This window comes from Rhea pennata, chromosome 5, assembly GCF_028389875.1.
Source record: "Rhea pennata isolate bPtePen1 chromosome 5, bPtePen1.pri, whole genome shotgun sequence".
NCBI classification, from domain to species: domain Eukaryota; kingdom Metazoa; phylum Chordata; class Aves; order Rheiformes; family Rheidae; genus Rhea; species Rhea pennata.
Window position 1 is genome coordinate 1,357,300 of NC_084667.1, and position 17,224 is coordinate 1,374,523.

General features: G+C 59.9%; 2 protein-coding genes across 2 annotated transcripts; one reads left to right on the forward strand and one right to left on the reverse strand.

The window, feature by feature from the left end:
- Positions 1 to 75: 75 nt before the first annotated feature.
- Positions 76 to 5,684, reverse strand: EIF2B2 (eukaryotic translation initiation factor 2B subunit beta). The gene is made up of 8 exons (XM_062575951.1): positions 5,494 to 5,684; positions 4,841 to 4,961; positions 4,106 to 4,254; positions 3,079 to 3,242; positions 2,696 to 2,791; positions 2,287 to 2,424; positions 1,479 to 1,545; positions 76 to 545 (listed from the first exon to the last, which is right to left on the reverse strand). The coding sequence occupies exons 1-8, from the start codon at positions 5,654 to 5,656 to the stop codon at positions 388 to 390; spliced, it is 1,056 nt and encodes a 351-aa protein (XP_062431935.1). The 5' UTR covers positions 5,657 to 5,684; the 3' UTR covers positions 76 to 387.
- Positions 5,685 to 5,769: 85 nt separating this feature from the next.
- On the forward strand, positions 5,770 to 12,516 carry PGF (placental growth factor). Its single transcript, XM_062576161.1, has 7 exons — positions 5,770 to 5,787; positions 6,214 to 6,460; positions 8,824 to 9,020; positions 9,119 to 9,195; positions 10,321 to 10,350; positions 10,437 to 10,499; positions 10,943 to 12,516. The coding sequence occupies exons 1-7, from the start codon at positions 5,770 to 5,772 to the stop codon at positions 10,962 to 10,964; spliced, it is 654 nt and encodes a 217-aa protein (XP_062432145.1). The 3' UTR covers positions 10,965 to 12,516.
- Positions 12,517 to 17,224: the final 4,708 nt, after the last annotated feature.

Below are 17,224 nucleotides of genomic sequence, written 5' to 3' on the forward strand. Positions count from 1 at the left end.
CAGCTCACTACACTGGTAAATCTCCTGCTAGGTAAAGAAACTAACTGTACATAGAAAATATGCTAAACAGTGACATCACTGTCAACAGCCTTTATTGCAGCACATCATGAAATAACAGCTTGGCTTCCCCAGAAAATTATATGTATGCCTTGCTGGTTCTAAATCAAAGTGGATTAGCAGCTCCATGTGGCTCATAATTCAGTAGAGCAATCAAAACCTGTGCAAGAGCTCTGCTTTCTGTTGCTTTTCAATGGGAAAGACTGCACTTGAGCAAACTTCCCTCTGAGGGTCAGCAGCCATCTTTGCAACACGTGCTTTTGATTAGCTGTTGTATCTTCATCAAGGTAGGAAAAGCCTGGACAGCGACCTGCCTCAAGGCATTAGAGTTCAGAGTTCATAGTCATCTGGATGGTAGAGTTCACTCATGAGGCGGTAGATGTAGGAAGGCGCATTACCCCCGATGTTAGAAATGAAGAGAGTAATGAGCTCTGGAGGGACGTAGTCAAACACTGGGCAGTGAACATTGACCTTTGCCAGGATCTCCCCTGAAAAAGTGAATAACAACAGTGTCAGACAGAAACAATTCAAACAAAGTAAATTTGGCTGCCTGCACGTCCTCTGACCCCTCGACAAACTGGCTATATATATATATGCCACCCTCAAGTTAGGACTGGAATGTCCTGAATCTTTTCCAGCTTCCTCACTAGACAAATTTGAATTGTAAGTATGTAGCAATCTTGAACTGCTGGCAGCACTCTCCTCTTTCAATAGTTTTAACTGATAGTCATCCCAAATCCCTTCAGATGTAGGTTCACAGAGAACCTTCCGATACAAAATTAGAATACAAGAATCACGATGCTGCCAGGTTATTATTTAAACAAAATTCAGAATGTCAGAAACGAAAATCTGAGCTAAACCTGACATACTCATTTCAGAGGTCTGTCACAAAAATGGGACTTTGAAAAGGAGATTGCCACCTGAAAACAGGCGAGGGAGCTGCCACCTTTCTGGAGGTGGTGCTTGTGCAGGAAGCCCATTCCAGAGACACAGCCTCAGCAAATAGCTCGAGTAACAATGTTTAAAGCAGCTTCCCACAACATGAGTTGTGGGAAGGAAAACAAGCTGCCCCAGTGGTGCACGTCTGCTTTGTCTTGCAGGGAATTACACCTGGCACCATCATCACAATCCTGCAATAAAATGCTGAATATATCAGAGCAAAAGCAAAACTGCAAAGATGGTGTTCAAAGAAAATCCCTTTTCTGTACTTCCTAGAAAGTTACATATGAGATAGAATGGTTCCTAGTATTTTTTTTTTAATGCTCAGGAAAACAGAAAAGGATTTTCTGTCTTTGGTTACAGGCTCATTACAGGTGGTCTTATGTTTAAATTTAGTGTCAGCTATAAAACAAACAAACCAGTCAAACGAACACCTACTGCCTAGACCAGCCTGACCACCCTGGGTGAGGAAGAACTAGTACCTTCTGTGAAAGGCAGCACTTCCTGAGGTGACACGAACTTGTGGAATGAATCTTCTTCATTAGGGAACTGAATGAGACAAGAGAGTACAGTAAGGTCAGGAAAGCAGAGACCATCTCATTATCCTAGTGAAAACATCCTCGGTGTTGGAAGAAAAGCAGAGGAGAAAGACATGCCAGCAGACCCTGCTGCTCAGTTCATAATAATTATATCCTGCCTGCATACAGAACCTGTGCAATGTTTATAGGTGAAAGGCAGGTTTTCTCAGAGCTCTCACAGCCTCCTATGTCTTGGCTGCTCTGCTGCGGAGCCTGGGGAACCAGAGCACAGACATGCCTTTCTCAGCCTGTTTCTTGATCTGACGATATTGAAAAAGCATTGAGACCTGCAAACGCTTGGAAGCATCTCCTTCTACCTTCTCTGTAGGTGAAGGCTGTCTTCCACCATTTCAGGTATAAACTGAAATCTGTTATGGTTAAAGAAAAGTTAGTATGGAGATACCAATCTCTAAAGCATAATGAGGGAGACCAATGCTTACTACGCACCAGTAACTGGGCACGTTTGTCAGCTTTTGGTGAAGGAAGGAACCTGGAATAGCAGGGAGGGCTTCAAAGAGACTCTGAGATGTGCCAGATTTGGATGCGGATTTCCCAGTTGGAATAACAGCATTGGAGAGAGGGCTCAGGTACCAACCTGGCCTTGGGGCAGGTGGCGCTTCCCACCCTGGGCTTCCTTAAACAGGAACACCCCTGCCCCTGCCCCGCTTCTCTATTTAGAGCGGGTGTAGTACCGAAAAGCTGCTGCGCTTACCTGTGGTGAAAGCTTGAACATAGGGGCACACACAATGAGGGGAGTGGAGTGGTGCTTAGCTGCCAGCGCCAGAGTGTGAGTCCCACTCACAGCAATGAGCGCGCCGTTGGCCAGAATCGTCTTCGTGCCGATGATCACCTTACAAGGCAAATCAGCATTAGGCAGCAGGCTGAAGCAGAGAGACAGCACAGAACATCCTAACTGACTAAAACCTGTCACGATACACTTAGCCATCACACCGATTTGAGCCCGTACACTGAATTTCCACCAGCTTTGTAAATAGGGAGTGTCACAGTTTGAGTCTTTGGTGAAGAAATACAGCTACCACTGATGGGAGCTACAGCTGATCCTGGAAGGCCTGAGCACTAAGCCTGCCACTAACTCCCTCCTCCCGCTGAGCCCTCTTTACCTTGTTGACTCGAGACATGACAGCAAAAATAGCTGCATCACTCATGACGGTAGTTTCGATGTTCTCTTTCGATAGTCGGACAGCCATTTCATGACCCTAAACAGGGCGAGAATACAATCAGTCCCCAGGAACACAACTCTGCGTTGCAGCTGTAGAGATACTAACACTCGATTCTTCCCTGAGCTACAGAAGTACCAAGTGATAGAGCACAAACACAGCCGTCCCGAGCTGTCCTTCCTCTGAATTGCTGAGGAACTCCCCCTTGCAAAAGGCATTTGCTTGTGTTGTGCTCGCAGCTTGCTCTCCAGAGACAAAAGAGTTCAGTAAGCTTGCCTGGGACAAGGCAGGGCCCGGAGGAGCCAGCCAGCCAGCCTGGGTCTTACCTGGCAGAAAGGTGCACATTCTGCCACGATGACCTGGAACTTCCGCTTGCGGGCAGCTTCCTTCAGGAAGGCCTCAACAGTGCGCGAGTAGCCGATGGTCATGATCACCTCATTGGAGTGGATGTGCTCCAGCGCCTGCATGGCAATGTTATCGGTGGTGCCCTCTGCAAGGGAAGGAAACCACCAGCTGAAAAGGAGCCAGGCTCACAGTCTGTGCTGAATCCAGCTCCAGGTGACGCCAGCAGGAGAGGGCACTGCACGGGAGGGCAGTGGGCCCCTCGGAGCACGCATTAGCGCACTGCGTCTTTGTGGGATACAAGATGCTTCGGGAAAGGCAGCACTCGTGGTCTGAAGTCCTGGGGCACTTGTCCTCCAGCAATATCATTTTTTACTAAGGGAATGCTACCAACACTGGAAGAGCAGGAGCAGCTTTTCTCCCTGTTCCTTTTACCAGTGAAGACAGACTAAGAAGCTGTCTCCAAACTGTCCGGTGCTCCTTAGCTACTCAGAAAAATGGACAGGTCACAAACTTCATCGTGAGGGGAGTAGATCAGGTCAACACTACTCCTGAGAGCCCACAGAACAACTAGTGACAGAAGTCCACAGATTCTGCAGCCCAGTAGTGCTAGAACCACGTGAAAACGAGATGCTGGGCAACAAGGGCATCAGAAGAAGGGTTAGGCTCCTGATCTGTTTAAGGACTGCAGAAAAAATAAAATAAGCCACAGTGCTTTCTGCACAAAGGTCTGATGAGCTATAGCAATTAAGCACAACCTTGGTAGATTTTTGATATTCTTCCTCATGGGGTCAACTCAAGGCTTCTCAGACAACCAACAGCACAGGCACCTCCTCCTCTCCCACCGACCCACCCTTCTCTCAGACAGTGCATGCTGCTCCCGGGACACGCATTCCTTCAGACTAAGCCTCCCAGATCTTTACTGTTTTCTTTCCAACTAAGAGCAGGAAGAAGCATCGGTTCCATCCCGTAAGCAGTTCTGCTCCTGTGACGATTCAGACCCATCCATACCTAGCTCTATTAGCAGCTCGTTAACAGCTTCAATGACGCTAGCTCTAAGGAGAGGATAAGGGGTGCTGAAATCCTCGCTCGGCTCTCTGGAAGTCAGAAGCTTGTGCAGTGATTCTTGCTGGTCGCTTTCCTCACTGCGCCCATGAAGCCTGCGGAGAGAACGCAGCCCTTCAGGGTAGGAAGAGCGCGCACGGGCACTGCCAGCGTGACGCCGGCCAGCCAGAGCGTGTCAGGACTAGCGTCCCCCACAGCACAGAACGCCCCCCTGGGAACGCAGAGGGGCACCAAAGAGTTCCCCTAGCTGTCTGCGGCAGAAAAACACCTGAAGCTTTGCCAGTAAGCACTATCGTAAGTGAGAAATCGTGAAAGCTGCGGCAGGCGCACGAAGAGCAGTGTTCAAGGCTACTGCTCCAGTGGAATGGACTCTCCTGGGAAAGCAAGGAGAGAACAGCCCGAGGTCAGAGCACAGACTGTTCTGACAGGCAGAGGGGAGCTCACACACCTGCAACAGATAGTGGACTTTCACTGGAGGAAATGCCATCAGCTATTTCAAAAACTACAGGTTCTGCTGCTGTTTCTTTACTTGTTAAGCCTGCTGCATCCCTCTGTAGGACAAGTCAGAAAAGGGGGTGGCAAAAAATAAGTGGTCTCATAAAAGCAGCAGAACATACTGCAGGGAAGGCCTGTTCTGGGGTAACTAAGAGGAGCACAGAAAGCAGGAGGTGAGTGCTTCACCTGCCATACTCCTCCCGAATAATCTTCAGCACTCGCCGCACCATGTTGCCCACAGTAGTCTCAGACGGCTGGGCTGCTGTCATCCGCTTGCCCTCTGTCCGGATCAGCTCCATGAGCTCCCCTAAAACAGAGGATGGCCACGGTTACCACAGCACACACCTATCCTGTGTGAGCTTCAAACCAACCCGTTCACCCTAAAACTGTTCCAGAGCTGGCGGCTGATTCAGGCACTAGTGAAACACTAATGCAACACCACGACGAAGTACAAAGTTCTGAGCAAAAAGCAACCCTAAGAGGCTGCCAAGAGCAGGTAACTGTCGGATTCTTCTACAATGTGAGTCAGTGTTCCCAAACATTAACTCAGAGGCAAAGCAGGCTCAAAACTGAAACTCCTAAGCAGCAAGTTTAGAGGGGAAACTCATCTGCTGCTGCGAGGCGATCGCCAGGCAGCCCGCTCTCACTCCGTAACCGCGCGGGGCGGAGAGCTCGCCCGCGACCGGGCCGACGGCGGCGCACAGCGTCTGCACGGACCGCCGCAGAAACCGGGCGGCGGCTCCGGCAGCACGGAGCGCGGCGGCGCCCGGCCCTGCGCGGCGGGCGGGCAGGGCCGCAGCGAGGGGCTTCCCCGCACAGCGGCGCGGCGCGGCCCTCACCAGCGCGGCCCCAGCGCCCCTGCGCCACGATCTTCCGCAGCAGCACCAGCGTCTGCCGCGCCGTGTCCTCGGAGCGCGGCCGCTCCCCGCCGCCGCGCAGCCGCGCCACGAAGGCCTCGATCTGCTCCGACAGCTCCGCGCCGCGCTCGGCGGCGCCCGGCATGATGGCGGCGGCGGCGGCAACCCGGCCCGTCCCGCGGCACACACCGCTTCCGCTTCCGCTTCTGCTTCCGCGCCTCCCCATTGGCGGGCGCTGCTCAGCTGCTCCCGCCCCTCATGGCGGCGCAGCCAATCGCAAGCGCGGCTGGCGGGAGAAGACAGCGTGCAACCGTCTCCCGTCGTAACCTAGGCGACAGGCAGTGACCTCTGACCTCCGCCCCCCGCCGCCGCCCCGGGCCCCGCCCCGCGGGGGCTTGTGGGACGGTGGCGGCCGGGCCGGGTCCGGCCTGCCCCGGAGCCGCCCCGGAGCCGCGGCCTCCCCGCGGGAGAGGCCCGGAGAGCGGCGGCCGTGCCTCGGCCGCGCCGGGCCCAGGCCGGGCCCCGCCGCGCCCCTTCCCTCCGCCTCTTGCTGCCCGCCGTTCCCCAGCGTTTCCTGCCGTCCCGGTGACTCGCGGCTCCCTGGGGCGGGCCCGTCCGGCAGGGCGGTTTCTCCCCAGCACCTTGGCAGGCTGCGGCGCCCGCAGGCCCCCTGCCCGCAGGGCGCTGCCCCGCCGCCCGCAGGGCGCTGGCCGGGCCGCCGCCGGCCCCCGGCTCTCGCGGGCAGAGCCCCGAGCTGAGCCTGCTGCCCGGGGCTCGGCGGGCTCTCGGGGGTCCGGGCAGCTGCTAGCGCTGCGGCCCCGCGTGCCTGAGCCTCCGCAACCTGCCGTTCCGCGGAGCGGGGAGGCAGACGCTGGCCTCGGGTGGCTTGGAGGGACTGCTGTTGAGAGACATCTGGTTGTCGTTAGTCTGCAGCCGCTGCCAGGACCCGGTGAGTTAGGCGAGAGGCTGCCCAGGAAGAGGAGGAGGAGGAGGGAGCAGGGAAAAGGAGGGTGAGCGGCGCGGTGCTTGTGAGGGCAGCAGCAGGGGACGGGGGGCTCGTGGGGAGGGCAACTGGAAGGACAAGTGTTGCCGTCGTCCCTACGCTCGGCTCCAGTCTCGCTGCTCCCGCTGGCTTACCTGCCGTGCCGGCTGCGGCAGCACAGCTCAGCAGAGAGGGGGGAGGCTGCCCTGCTCAGCCCCCGCCACTGCGCTGTGCGCAACGGGGCTGGAGCTGGGCCTCCGCCCGCCCCTCTTCTGCCGTGGCCGCGGACGGTATGTCCATGAGGTACGTGCATGTCGCCTGGCAGAAACGTGGCTGCGGCTCACTGCTGCAGGCAGCTGCCCTGGTGCCGTGCTGCCCTGCTGTCTGGGCACCCCTTTCCCTCTCCAGGTGCAAGTTGCCTCCCCCTTCCACCAACTGAACTTTGCATTTAAGGTAGCTGTCCTGGGGGGCTGAATTTGATCCCCCAGTCCCTTCAAGTGCTAGTGTGAGGGAGGGGGAGGCAGGATGGAGGCTGGGTGAATCCAGGAGTGCGAGAACATTGTGTGCTGGGAGGCTGTTTGGGTTAGGAACTTTTTGTGGATCAAGTGGGCTGGATGCAGTGCCAGGGAGGCAAGCGGAGTTTGCTGAACTCTAGTAATTGGACTCGCCTGTAAAGCCCAGCTAAGAAAAGTGAGCTGCTCGCACTCGCTCAGTGCGGATGAAGGGAAGGAGCCAGCGTGCCAAAGCTGGCAGAGACGCAGCCCCGAAGGAATAATGAGTCAGGCTGTCAACACAGAAGGCACTGTCGAGACCGGGCAGGCAGCAAGGGAAGAGCAGCGTAGGGTTGTCTTGTCCCTGGGTGCTGTTTTCAGAACACAAGTGGCTTTGAGGAGGGGTGTGGCGGGAGGGACACAAACCCTGGGGCAAGGGGAACGATGCACTGTAGGTGTCGTGGATTTAACACGACTGCTTCTTGGAAGGTCCCCGCTCAAGGGCCACAGTCAGAAATGTGGGAGAGGACTCCAGTCAGGGCTACTGCAGCCGCAGGAGCAGATAGGACTGTGCAGCCAGGGAGGCAAAGCTGTAAAGAAGCAGGAATGAATACGCTGAAAGGCTGAGGTGGTCCAAACCAGTGTTTTCTACGTGCCACAGGGAAGAAAATAGGTCACTTAGTAAGTTAAAGGAATGAAAACGATGGGCAGAACCAAGTGCTGAATGCACGTTTAAAACGTGAGCCTCTAGGGAAAAAAAAGAAAACCAAACAAAGCTGGCAGTCGAAAGCAGGTACGTGACAACCTGGGAAACCCAGCTCCGCGGGCCTGAGTAAGCACGTGGACGGCGCCTGAGCCATCGGCAGCTTTAGCGTGCGTGACGGCCGTGGCTGGCTGCAGGCAGCAGCGCGGTGTTGCTGCTCGTGGCCCCGCCGCGCAGCCCGGCAGTAGAGCCCGGGGAGCGGGGCAGCGTCCCGCAGGGCTCGCGGGGACGTGGTGCGCCCGGAAGGGCCGAGCAGCCTGCCTGGCCCCTCGCCTGTCCCGGCCGTGGGGGCGGCGGGCACCCGGCGCTCCTCCGGGGCCGTGAGCAGCCGGAGGCAGCGGGGTCGGGGCCGAGAGGAGAGGAGGGAAGTGTGGGAAATAGCTGGATACGGCCTCGGGAAACGGTGCCGCGTCCGGTCCCCGCGAGGATGCTGTCGCCCCTCCTGGCTGCCCAGGCTTAGAGACAAAGGGGCGAGGCCGGGGCCCCGCCCCGCTCCGGGGAGCCGCTCTGCAGCAGGCGCTGCCGTGCCCGCGGTGGCTCGGGGGACGCGGGTCTCGGCACAGGGGACGCGGCGGCCCCGGGCGCGCCGCGGGCTCACGGCCGAGCTGCCAAGGGCCGAGGCGCGGCCCGAGGGGCGGAGCTGCCGCCGGGGGGCGGGGCCGCGCGGTGGAACCGCGGGCGGGGCGGGGCCGGGGGCGGGGCCGCGCGGTGGAACCGCGGGCGGGGCGGGGCCGGGGGCGGGGCCGCGCGGTGAAATAGCGGCGCGGGCCGCGGCGGCGGCGGCGGCGGCATGGTGCGCGCGGCGGCGGCAGCGCTGCAGCTGCTGGTGGCCGCGGCGCTGGGGGCGTCGCCGCCGCCGCCCGTCGCGGCTCGAGCGCGCGGGGCCGCGAGCGGCGCGGGGGAGGCGGAGGAGGCGCCGGCCCCGGCCCCGGAGCGGCTCCGCCGCGGCGGCCGCCTCGGCGCCGCCTTCCCCCCGCCGCAGGGCCCGGGGGCGCCCGGTGAGTTGGCGCGGGGCGCGGCGGGGCTGCGCGCGGGCCCTGCGGCGGGCGCCTCACGCGGGCGCGGGTCTCCCGCAGCGGCGCCCTTCCGGGACGTGTGGAACCGCAGCTTCTGCCGGCCGCTGGAGCAGCTGGTAGACGTGGCCGCCGAGTTCCCGGGCGAGGTGCAGGACGTCTTCAGGCCCTCCTGCGTGGCCCTGCAGCGCTGCGGCGGCTGCTGCGGCGACGAGGGGCTGCGCTGCGTCCCGCTGGAGAGCCGCACCCTCCGCGTGCAGGTGGGCGCCCGCTCGGCCGCGGCGTGGCCCGCGCGGAGCTGCCCGGCCTGCGGGGTCCCTCCGGGGCGCGGAAGGAACAAGCTCTGCTCCTTTTGCAGCTCCTGAGGATAAAGCCGAGCGGGGAGGCGCCCTACGTGGAGATGGCCTTCACCGAGCACAAGCGCTGCGCCTGCAGGTAGGGGCGCCAGGCTCGCGCCGCACCGCGGGGCCCCCGCCTGCCCGGGGTGCCTGTGCGTGCCGCTGGCTCCGGGAGAAAGCCCAAGTGCTGGGCCTCGACCCTCGCCCCGTCCTGAGGAGGGGACGGGGCTTGGGGCTCACCTGCAGCAAGGGCTCTGGGCTGACAAACAGAAGCTCGAAGCTCCCCAGCGCGCTGCCGCGGTGGGAGGTGGGAGAGGGCCGCTGCAGCCGGAGCAGCGCTGTCCCGGCGCGGAGCGTCTCCACCACCTCTCCCGTGTGGCGAGCCCCGGTGGCCATGCTCCGTCACGGCCTGGAGGCAGCTTGTTATTGCACAGCCTGGGGAATGCGCGTCCCGTCGGGCAGCTGCTGCGCGTGATCCTCACCCAGAAGAGCCCGAGGATCCTGGTGCCGATATTCCTCCCCTGTAGCCGCAAGCGTGGCCCTGCTGCAGCGATCCACTGGGCAGTAGGGAGGAGCGGGAACCAGCACGCGCCTGACCTCCCCCTGCCTCCAGCTGTTTTCCCTGCAGGGAATTTCCTGAGCTTGTTTTGGCATTCGTACTTAGCACAGCTCCCAGTCGATATCTTACAGGCACTTGTGCAGTCTGCCTCTGAACCGGCATGAGCTCCTATCTGCAGCACCCTTTTGCCTTCTCTCTAAGCAGCTTTCCTCATCCTGATGTTGTTCCCCTTTGAAATTCAGCAGAAGCACAGTAGGGGCTTTGGTGTTGGCCCGTGTCGGGAATAGCAAGCCCAAGCACGTGATGGCTGTTGAACTGCTCCTGAGCTCTGGAAGCAGATCCCGAGTGTTGCTTGGGACCAGCTGCTCTGTGAAAGCAGTCACTGAGAGCAGTTAAAAGTGGATCTGTGCCTCATGCCCTGCTGGGCGAAATGTCATGGCCCACAGGGGAGTCGCCGGGGTCAGTCGTCTCCTGCCCCTTTGCTGCCTGTCTTCTTCCTGCGTAGCACAGTCTGCTCCTGGGTGAGGAGCCGATCGTGCGGGGAGAAATCCGACTGGGTCTGTGGCAAGCTGGAGTCGTGACCCAGGGTTTCCATAAACCACCCCTAGAAGCACCGCGTGCAGCACTGCCCGAATAACCTCCTTGCTCTGTCCTTCCCCCCAGGCCGCGGCAGGACCCGATGAAAGCCGGGAGGTAAGTGGCGCTGGGGGCGATGCTGCCGGCAGGGTGCCACTTCTCGCCTCCCCCCGTCAGTCTCTCGCACTCCTTTCCTTTCGAAGGAGGAGATCGAAGGGCCGAGGTAAGAGGAGACAAAACAAGAAGAGACGTAAAGACTGTGCGCTGTAAGTGAGCAGGGGCGAATACGGGCAGTATCTTGGGTTAATTTGTTTGGAATAAACGGTTAAGCTTTTAGGTCTCTAACTGATGCTGTGAGTAGTGGTGCGAAATGGGGGACTGGGGAACAGACCCTTCACTGAAGGCTCAGCGCCTGCTCAGGCTGCCCGTCTTCGGGGATGGGCAGGTGAACTGCCATCCCAGGCCACGCGGTGTGAACTGTGTGGTGCGGCAGTCCCTGCCGGGCTCCCGTGGCCGCGGACCCTTCTGGGGTGCAGGGCCCGTGGCTGGCGCTTTCCTGTTGTGCTTCTCCCCTGCTGTGGGGCGCTTGCTGCTCGGGGCTTGGCCAGCGCAGCCCTGCCACCCCTGGGGACGGGGGTAGGGTGGGGGGCTGAGCCGCGGGGCGAGCGCGGACCCGCGGCGCTCACCCGGTGCCGCGCTCTCTTTGCAGGTGCGGCACGCCGCGCAGGTAGCCGCCGCTGCGCCCGCGGCCCCGCTCCTGCCGGCGGGGTTTGAGCCAGTGGCATTTCTGTCCTGTGCCTTGGACCTGTGGCGCCGCACCCCCCGCGCAGCCTGGAGGCTGGGCAGCGACGGCCGCCCGCGGGAGCAGCCGGCGGGACAGGGCCACGGACTCCTGCCCGCTCCTGGCGGGAGCGCGGCCCCGGAGCCGAGGACTCTCCCTTGCCCCCGTCTGCCCCACTGGCAGCAGGGGCTGACGGATGTCTCGCCAGCCTGGGGCAAGGATGAGGAGCTGGCGGCGCACCTCCCTGCTCCCGGGGAGCCTGGCGCAGGGAGCCGGTGGCCGAGCCCCTGGAGCGGACCGGGAGGCTGGGGGGCATCCTCTGACCCTGGGAGCTGGCTCAGAGGGGAGCAGCAGCGGCGTCCCTGCACAGCTGGGGAGGAAGGAAACCAGGACTGAGCAGGGCTGCATCTGCCCCAGCCTTGGCATGGGACAAGCCTGGGAGGGGAACTGTTTTGGCGGGGAAGGGAGGAAATGGGGGGTGCCAGGGCCCCCTCATGTGCTCGCAGCTGCATCCCAGCCTCCCTGTTCTCCATAAAATCTGGTTGCTGGAGCCAGGAGCTGGCGGCAGCAGAAGTCCCGTCCCCTTTCTGGCAGCTACGAAGCTCTCTCCTGCCAGCTCCCGGTCCGTCCTGTGGCGCCAGCACCTCGCCATGGGGCTGGCCTCGAAGCAGAGTCCTGTAGTGCTGCGGGGGCAACCCCAGCCGGGCACTTGCCCCCGTGCTGGGGGCTCGGGGGCCCTCGGGCGTTGGGCTGCCTCCTCCACGCAGCAGCGTGGGGCCTGGGTGCCTCTCCTTGTTCACCACCCCCTTCCTGCTCTGACCTCTGTCTAAATAATTAGCCAAGGGCTGGTCCCAGCTTGCTTTCCCGTGTCTTTCTATCCTCCTCTTCCCCCTTGCAGGCGCCACAGTTTGCCCCCACCCTCCCCTTCGTCCCACCCTGGGCCTGGACTCCTGCCCTGAGGCTCTTCGGTCCCTCTCCCTGCCTGGGCTGCTGCGAGGTTGGGGCAGCAGCTGCCTCTGCGCCCAGGAAGGGCTTTGCCGAGGGCCGCCCGCCCCTCCTGCGCCCGAGGGCTGGCTTGCTGGGGGAGCCGCCTCCCCCCGGGGTGCGCAGTGGGAGTGAGGGGCCTCCCGGGGGCTGTGATGCCCCTGCGGCTCCCCCGGGTTGGGGGCAGCCCCGGCCCTGCCCGCGCCCTCGTTTCCCCCTTGCTCCAGCCGCGACGGTGGATGCAGCGGGTCCCTGGCTGGGAGAGCTGCTGGTGGGCGCTGGCGGTGGGCGCTGCGCCGCCGGGGCTGGGCGTACCGTCCCGCGGCGCCCCGGGCCAGGCCTTCGCGGCGAGCCTGCTCTGCCTCCGAAGCCTGGCGCGGAGCTCCTCCGCGGCGGGGACGGCCGCCTCCCCTGCCCGCGCCGCCTGAGCCTTTCCCCGGCCAGACCTGCTACGGCCGCCCGGCTGCCCCCACCTTAAAAAGGAGGAGGTTAATTAATAAAAAGAAACGTTGCCAGGAGTGGTCATTAGCGTGTTTAAACCCAAAAAAGAAAGCCCAGCGGCGTTCCCTAGTCATGCCGGAGGGAGGGTGCCATCGCAGCTCCTCCGGCCTCGGGGACTGCTGCTCCTCTCAGGGCTCCCCTTCGCCCCGGTTTGGACAAATCCTGCCCCAGCGATGCCCGAAATCCCCTCTTCCGGCGCTGAGCCCGGGGAGGGCCCCCGCCGAGAGCTGCCCGGCCGCTGACAGGTCCCCCACGCCTCTGGGCCGCAGGGGAGCGTGGAGGATGTGCGGCACCGGGAACAGCACGTCCAGCAAAGACCATCCACTCCTTGGCGGGGTCTGGCGGTGCCCGGCACGCGTGGGCACTGGGCCCCAGGGCTCCGGCGGCTCTGGGCACGCGGGCTGCTGCGAGGTCACCTCGCTCAGCGCCCCCGAAGTGCCCGCCGGCCAGGCCCCGCGGCAGGGTAGGCACGTGGGCGGTAGGGATGTGGGCGTCCGGGCAGGTGCAGGGAAGGAGCGGGCTGGTGCGTGCAGCTTGCTGCAGCCGATAAGAGGAGCGGATGGGGCAGCGCAAGAGCAGCAGAGGCACCACCAGCACCAGGAGGTTTGGGGGCTGCAGCTCCAGGTGTCACAGCTCCCTGCGGCTCCGGGACCGTGCTCAGGAGACCTTCACTGAGGCCCCATCAGCAAGGGGAACCTGATGAGCCTCAGCACCTCTCTGATGCTCCTTGTGGCCCTGGTGCTGCTGCGGGCACCACGCACCCAGGTGAGGAGCAGCTCCTTTCCCTGCCTCATCCCGTGTCCCTCTCCCCTCTAGCCTGCACCATGTCCAGCTGGGACAGCTCCAGAGTGGACATAACTGGGGAAACTCCATGGCTGGGCTGAAACAGAGCCTCATCCATGGAGGAAAAGTAGTAGTAGTCAGCATGATCAAAAGTAGTCAGTGTGGCTTCACCAAGGGGAAATCCTGCTTGACCAACCTGATAGCCTTCTATGATGGAATGACTGGCTGGACAGATGAGGGCAGAGCAGTGGACATTGTGTACCTTAACTTCAGCAAGGCTTCTGACACGGTCTCCCAGAACATCCTCCTAGAGAAGCTCAGGAAGTGTGGGTTAGACAAGCGGACAGTGAGGTGGATTGAGAACTGGCTGAAAGGCAGAGCTCAGAGGGTCGTCGTCAGTGGCGTGGAGTCTAGTTGGAGGCTTGCGGCTAGTGGCGTCCCCCAGGGCTCAGTACTGGGTCCCATCCTGTTCAACTTCTTCATCAATGACCTGGGTGAGGGGACAGAGTGCTTCTCAGTGAGTCTGCTGATGATACAAATCTGAGAGGAGTGGCTGATCCACCTGAGGGCTGTGCTCCCGTTCAGAGAGACCTGGACAGAGCGAGCTGGCTGGGGCTTGGGGCCAGGAGACTTTCTCCTTCAGAGCTGAGATGGAAAAAGAATGTGTTGAAAGAGTTGTGGAGAGGGGCTGTAAAGATGCCTAGGCAAAAGTCTTTGAAAACCGGGTCTAATACCTGATTTTCTCCCTGTGACCTTTCTCCCAGCCTTGCGTTCAGGAGCACAGACGGATGTCAGGCTAGAATAAACACCAGCCAGTTGTATCGCGTGTGGGGGGCAAAGGGAGATGTGAAATGTGAGGTCCTCCAGCCCTGCAGAGGGATTCAGCCTGAATGAAAAGGGGAGTCGGAAGACGTATGGGGCCCCTTTGCCTGGATCGTCTAGTGCCAAAGCAGGGTGGCTGGGAAGGGTGCTCGCAGGGCCAGGCTGTGAAGATGAATGCCCTCTGTCAGCAAGGGGCCCTAGAGCACCGCTGGGGAGCAGGAGCAGAGCAGTTTGGAGAGCCAGGACCAGTAGCCCTCCTCATTCCAGGGTGGCAGGATGTCCAACAGGACATCGCGCTCTCCTAGTGGTCACGAACAGTGATGTGGGGGTCAGGGTGGGGTGGGGAGACGAGCTCCATCCTAGGGATCTCCCTGCAGCGACCCTGCCCTCCACCCTCAAAGCCAGCCCTGGCACTCACTGCTCTGCATTTCCATCCCCAGCAGGAGGATGAGCCTCACGATGATGCTGGCTCGAGCCAGGAAGGTGAGTCTGCAGCTTTACCTGCCTATGCTGGACACCTAGGCCCTGGCACTCTGGGAGCCCAGGGTGCAGATACCCCCCAGCCTTGTCTGCCAGCACAGGCGGGATGTGGGGTTGCACCTGGAGGTAGCTTCTCCATCTCTGGGGGCTCCAGAGCCTGCACAAGCTTTGAACTGCTTGGGGGAAAAAGAAACCGCCTCGCCAGGGCCAGGTTTATCCATATCTGTGGATGAAAAATAGCCCGGCCACTCACTCACTGTCCTGACTGGGACATGACTGCTGAGACAGGACAGGAAGGAGCTGGTGGAGCAGCCGGACATCAGTGTGCCAGCTGGGAGGCATCTGGAAGCCTTCTCATCTGGGCCTGATGTCCTTAAGGGGAAGAGCAGGGCTGGCCAGTGTCGGATTGTCCTCCCTCTGCATTTCTTCCAGACCTGTCTTTTCTGGAGGTTTACAGAAGTAGCTTCTGTCAGCCCTTCCTGACGACTGTGGATGTTTACTCCGAGTACCCCGATAAGGCCAGCCACATCTACAAACCTTCTTGTGTCGCTGTGCAACGCTGTGGAGGCTGCTGTGGAGACGAGGCACAATTCTGTGCACCCGTGGAGACAGAGGTGGTCACCATGGAGGTAAAAGCCAGTTCCTAAGAGCTAAACAGTTGTTTTGTCCCTCAGTGGGAACCTGTTCACTGCTGGAGGCATACTGGTGGCCTTCTAAAGGAAATGGGAGAGACTCCATCCCCGAAGCCAGCAGTGAGCAGAACAACCCCACGCTGATCCTCTGCAGGCAGGCAGCAAATGCCCCAGCCCCAGAGCTACCAAACCACATGTCCTTCTCCTGGCTGCACACCCCGTGAACACAAGCAGCTGCCTCACAGGAGCAGTGCACCGCCAGATTATCAACGTGCTATGGCTCTGTGTCTCCCAGCACTACAGGGCAAAGGTTTGTTTAATAAAGCTTAAAGTAAAGAGCCAGGACTACAGCAAGAAGGTTTGGAAAGAGGGATATAGGGAAGATGAAACATCAGCTGGGCTTCAGGCTGCAGTAGGAACAAAAACTTCTTGTAATTTTTGGGGGTATCCTAGAAATGGTGATGGGGAAATCAGCCCAGAGGGCTGATGCTACAGCTTTGCTGGTAACTTCGGGCTTCCCCAATCCTGGGATGCTGGCTGAGCACTGCCTCCCCTCCTCCCGCTTCTTCCAGACATGCCGGTCCAAGTTTCCTGGGTATCTCGGGAGGCATTGAGTTCCTACACTGTTGGCTGTGATTAACGGTATTTTTCATCCCTATAAAGTTGTGCACAGCCTTTCCGCTTGTTTCAGTGAGCAACATCTGTGGTCTCCAGTGAGTTTTGAGCTCCTGCCAGCCCTCATGTGGGTATTTTAGACCAACTGTGAGAAAAACAGCAGCTTTCACTCCCCTCCCTATTATTCATATTTGTTGTTCCTGCTTTGGAGGTTCCCACCCCCACCACAAGGGCCAGGGGTTCTTCAGCAGGTTGGTCTAATAATAATCCCTAGCATTTAACATCCTCCAGACAGAACGGCCATGGGAACTTGAAGCCCAGAGATTAAGGGCCACTGTGCCTCAGGGGTCACATCTGATATTTATCTTTGCCTCTTGTGAGGCTCTTCCTCTTGCTAGAGGGTGATGACTTCGGCTCAATCTCTTCTGTCCTTCCTCTTCCTTATCCCATCCACCTTGCTGACTGGTGCCACATTTCTGGACCTTGCCAGTCCAAACGCGGAGCGCTGATGTGGATGTCGGCAAGAGGGTTGTCACTGTGGTGTGCAGGACCGCTGTGGCATAAAGGAATAACCCTCCTAAAGCAGTGGGGAGAGGTGTTGCTGGGTCTCCATCTCGGGCATGCCTGGGGGTCTGTGCAGGGCTGGATTGACCCTCTCAGTGGCCCTAGCACTGCTGACAGGAGAAACATGGGGGTTCACTGCTCCTTGGAGTGTGGCCTGCACAAAATCAGCCCCACATCCTAGCAAAAAGGCAGTGGTCATGGGGGTGGCCCTGCACTGCCAGGGGGTGACTGCTGCTACCCTTTCAGCTTGTGAAGATTTCTCCAAGTATCAAAGAGACCACCATGGTCAAGATGGACTTCTTGGTGCACAAGCAGTGTGAATGCAGGTAGGGATGCGCCATGCTTTGCTGTGCCCCTCACTTCACAGGCCTCGAGGCTGCCCCAGACTTGCAAACACGGAGCTGCCTTGCTCCCCTCCCTCTCACCCCAGTCTCCCCATGGCCCCGTGGTACCTGCTGCCCTGATGGCCAGTAGCCATGACTGCTGAGGACTAAGCGAACCAGCATTTCCCGAACCCAGCCCCAGTCATCTCTGCAAAGCTCCACTCCCCAGTGAATCCTAGGAGGTCACCGTGGGCTCCCAGACTGAACAGCCACTTCCTTTGGCTGTGTCCTTGGTGGACACACTGACCTGCCACATCACCGGTTTCTGACATCTCCCCTCACTTCCCCAGCACGCACTCATTTAACAGAAGCAATAAAACTCCTTAAATACATAAAGTATGTGTTTGACAATGAAGTCACTTAGGTTTTTGTTCCCCTCCCTGTAGGGACTGCAGACTCCACTTCTTCTAGCACTATTACCCCTAATATCCAAACTTTACAGATCC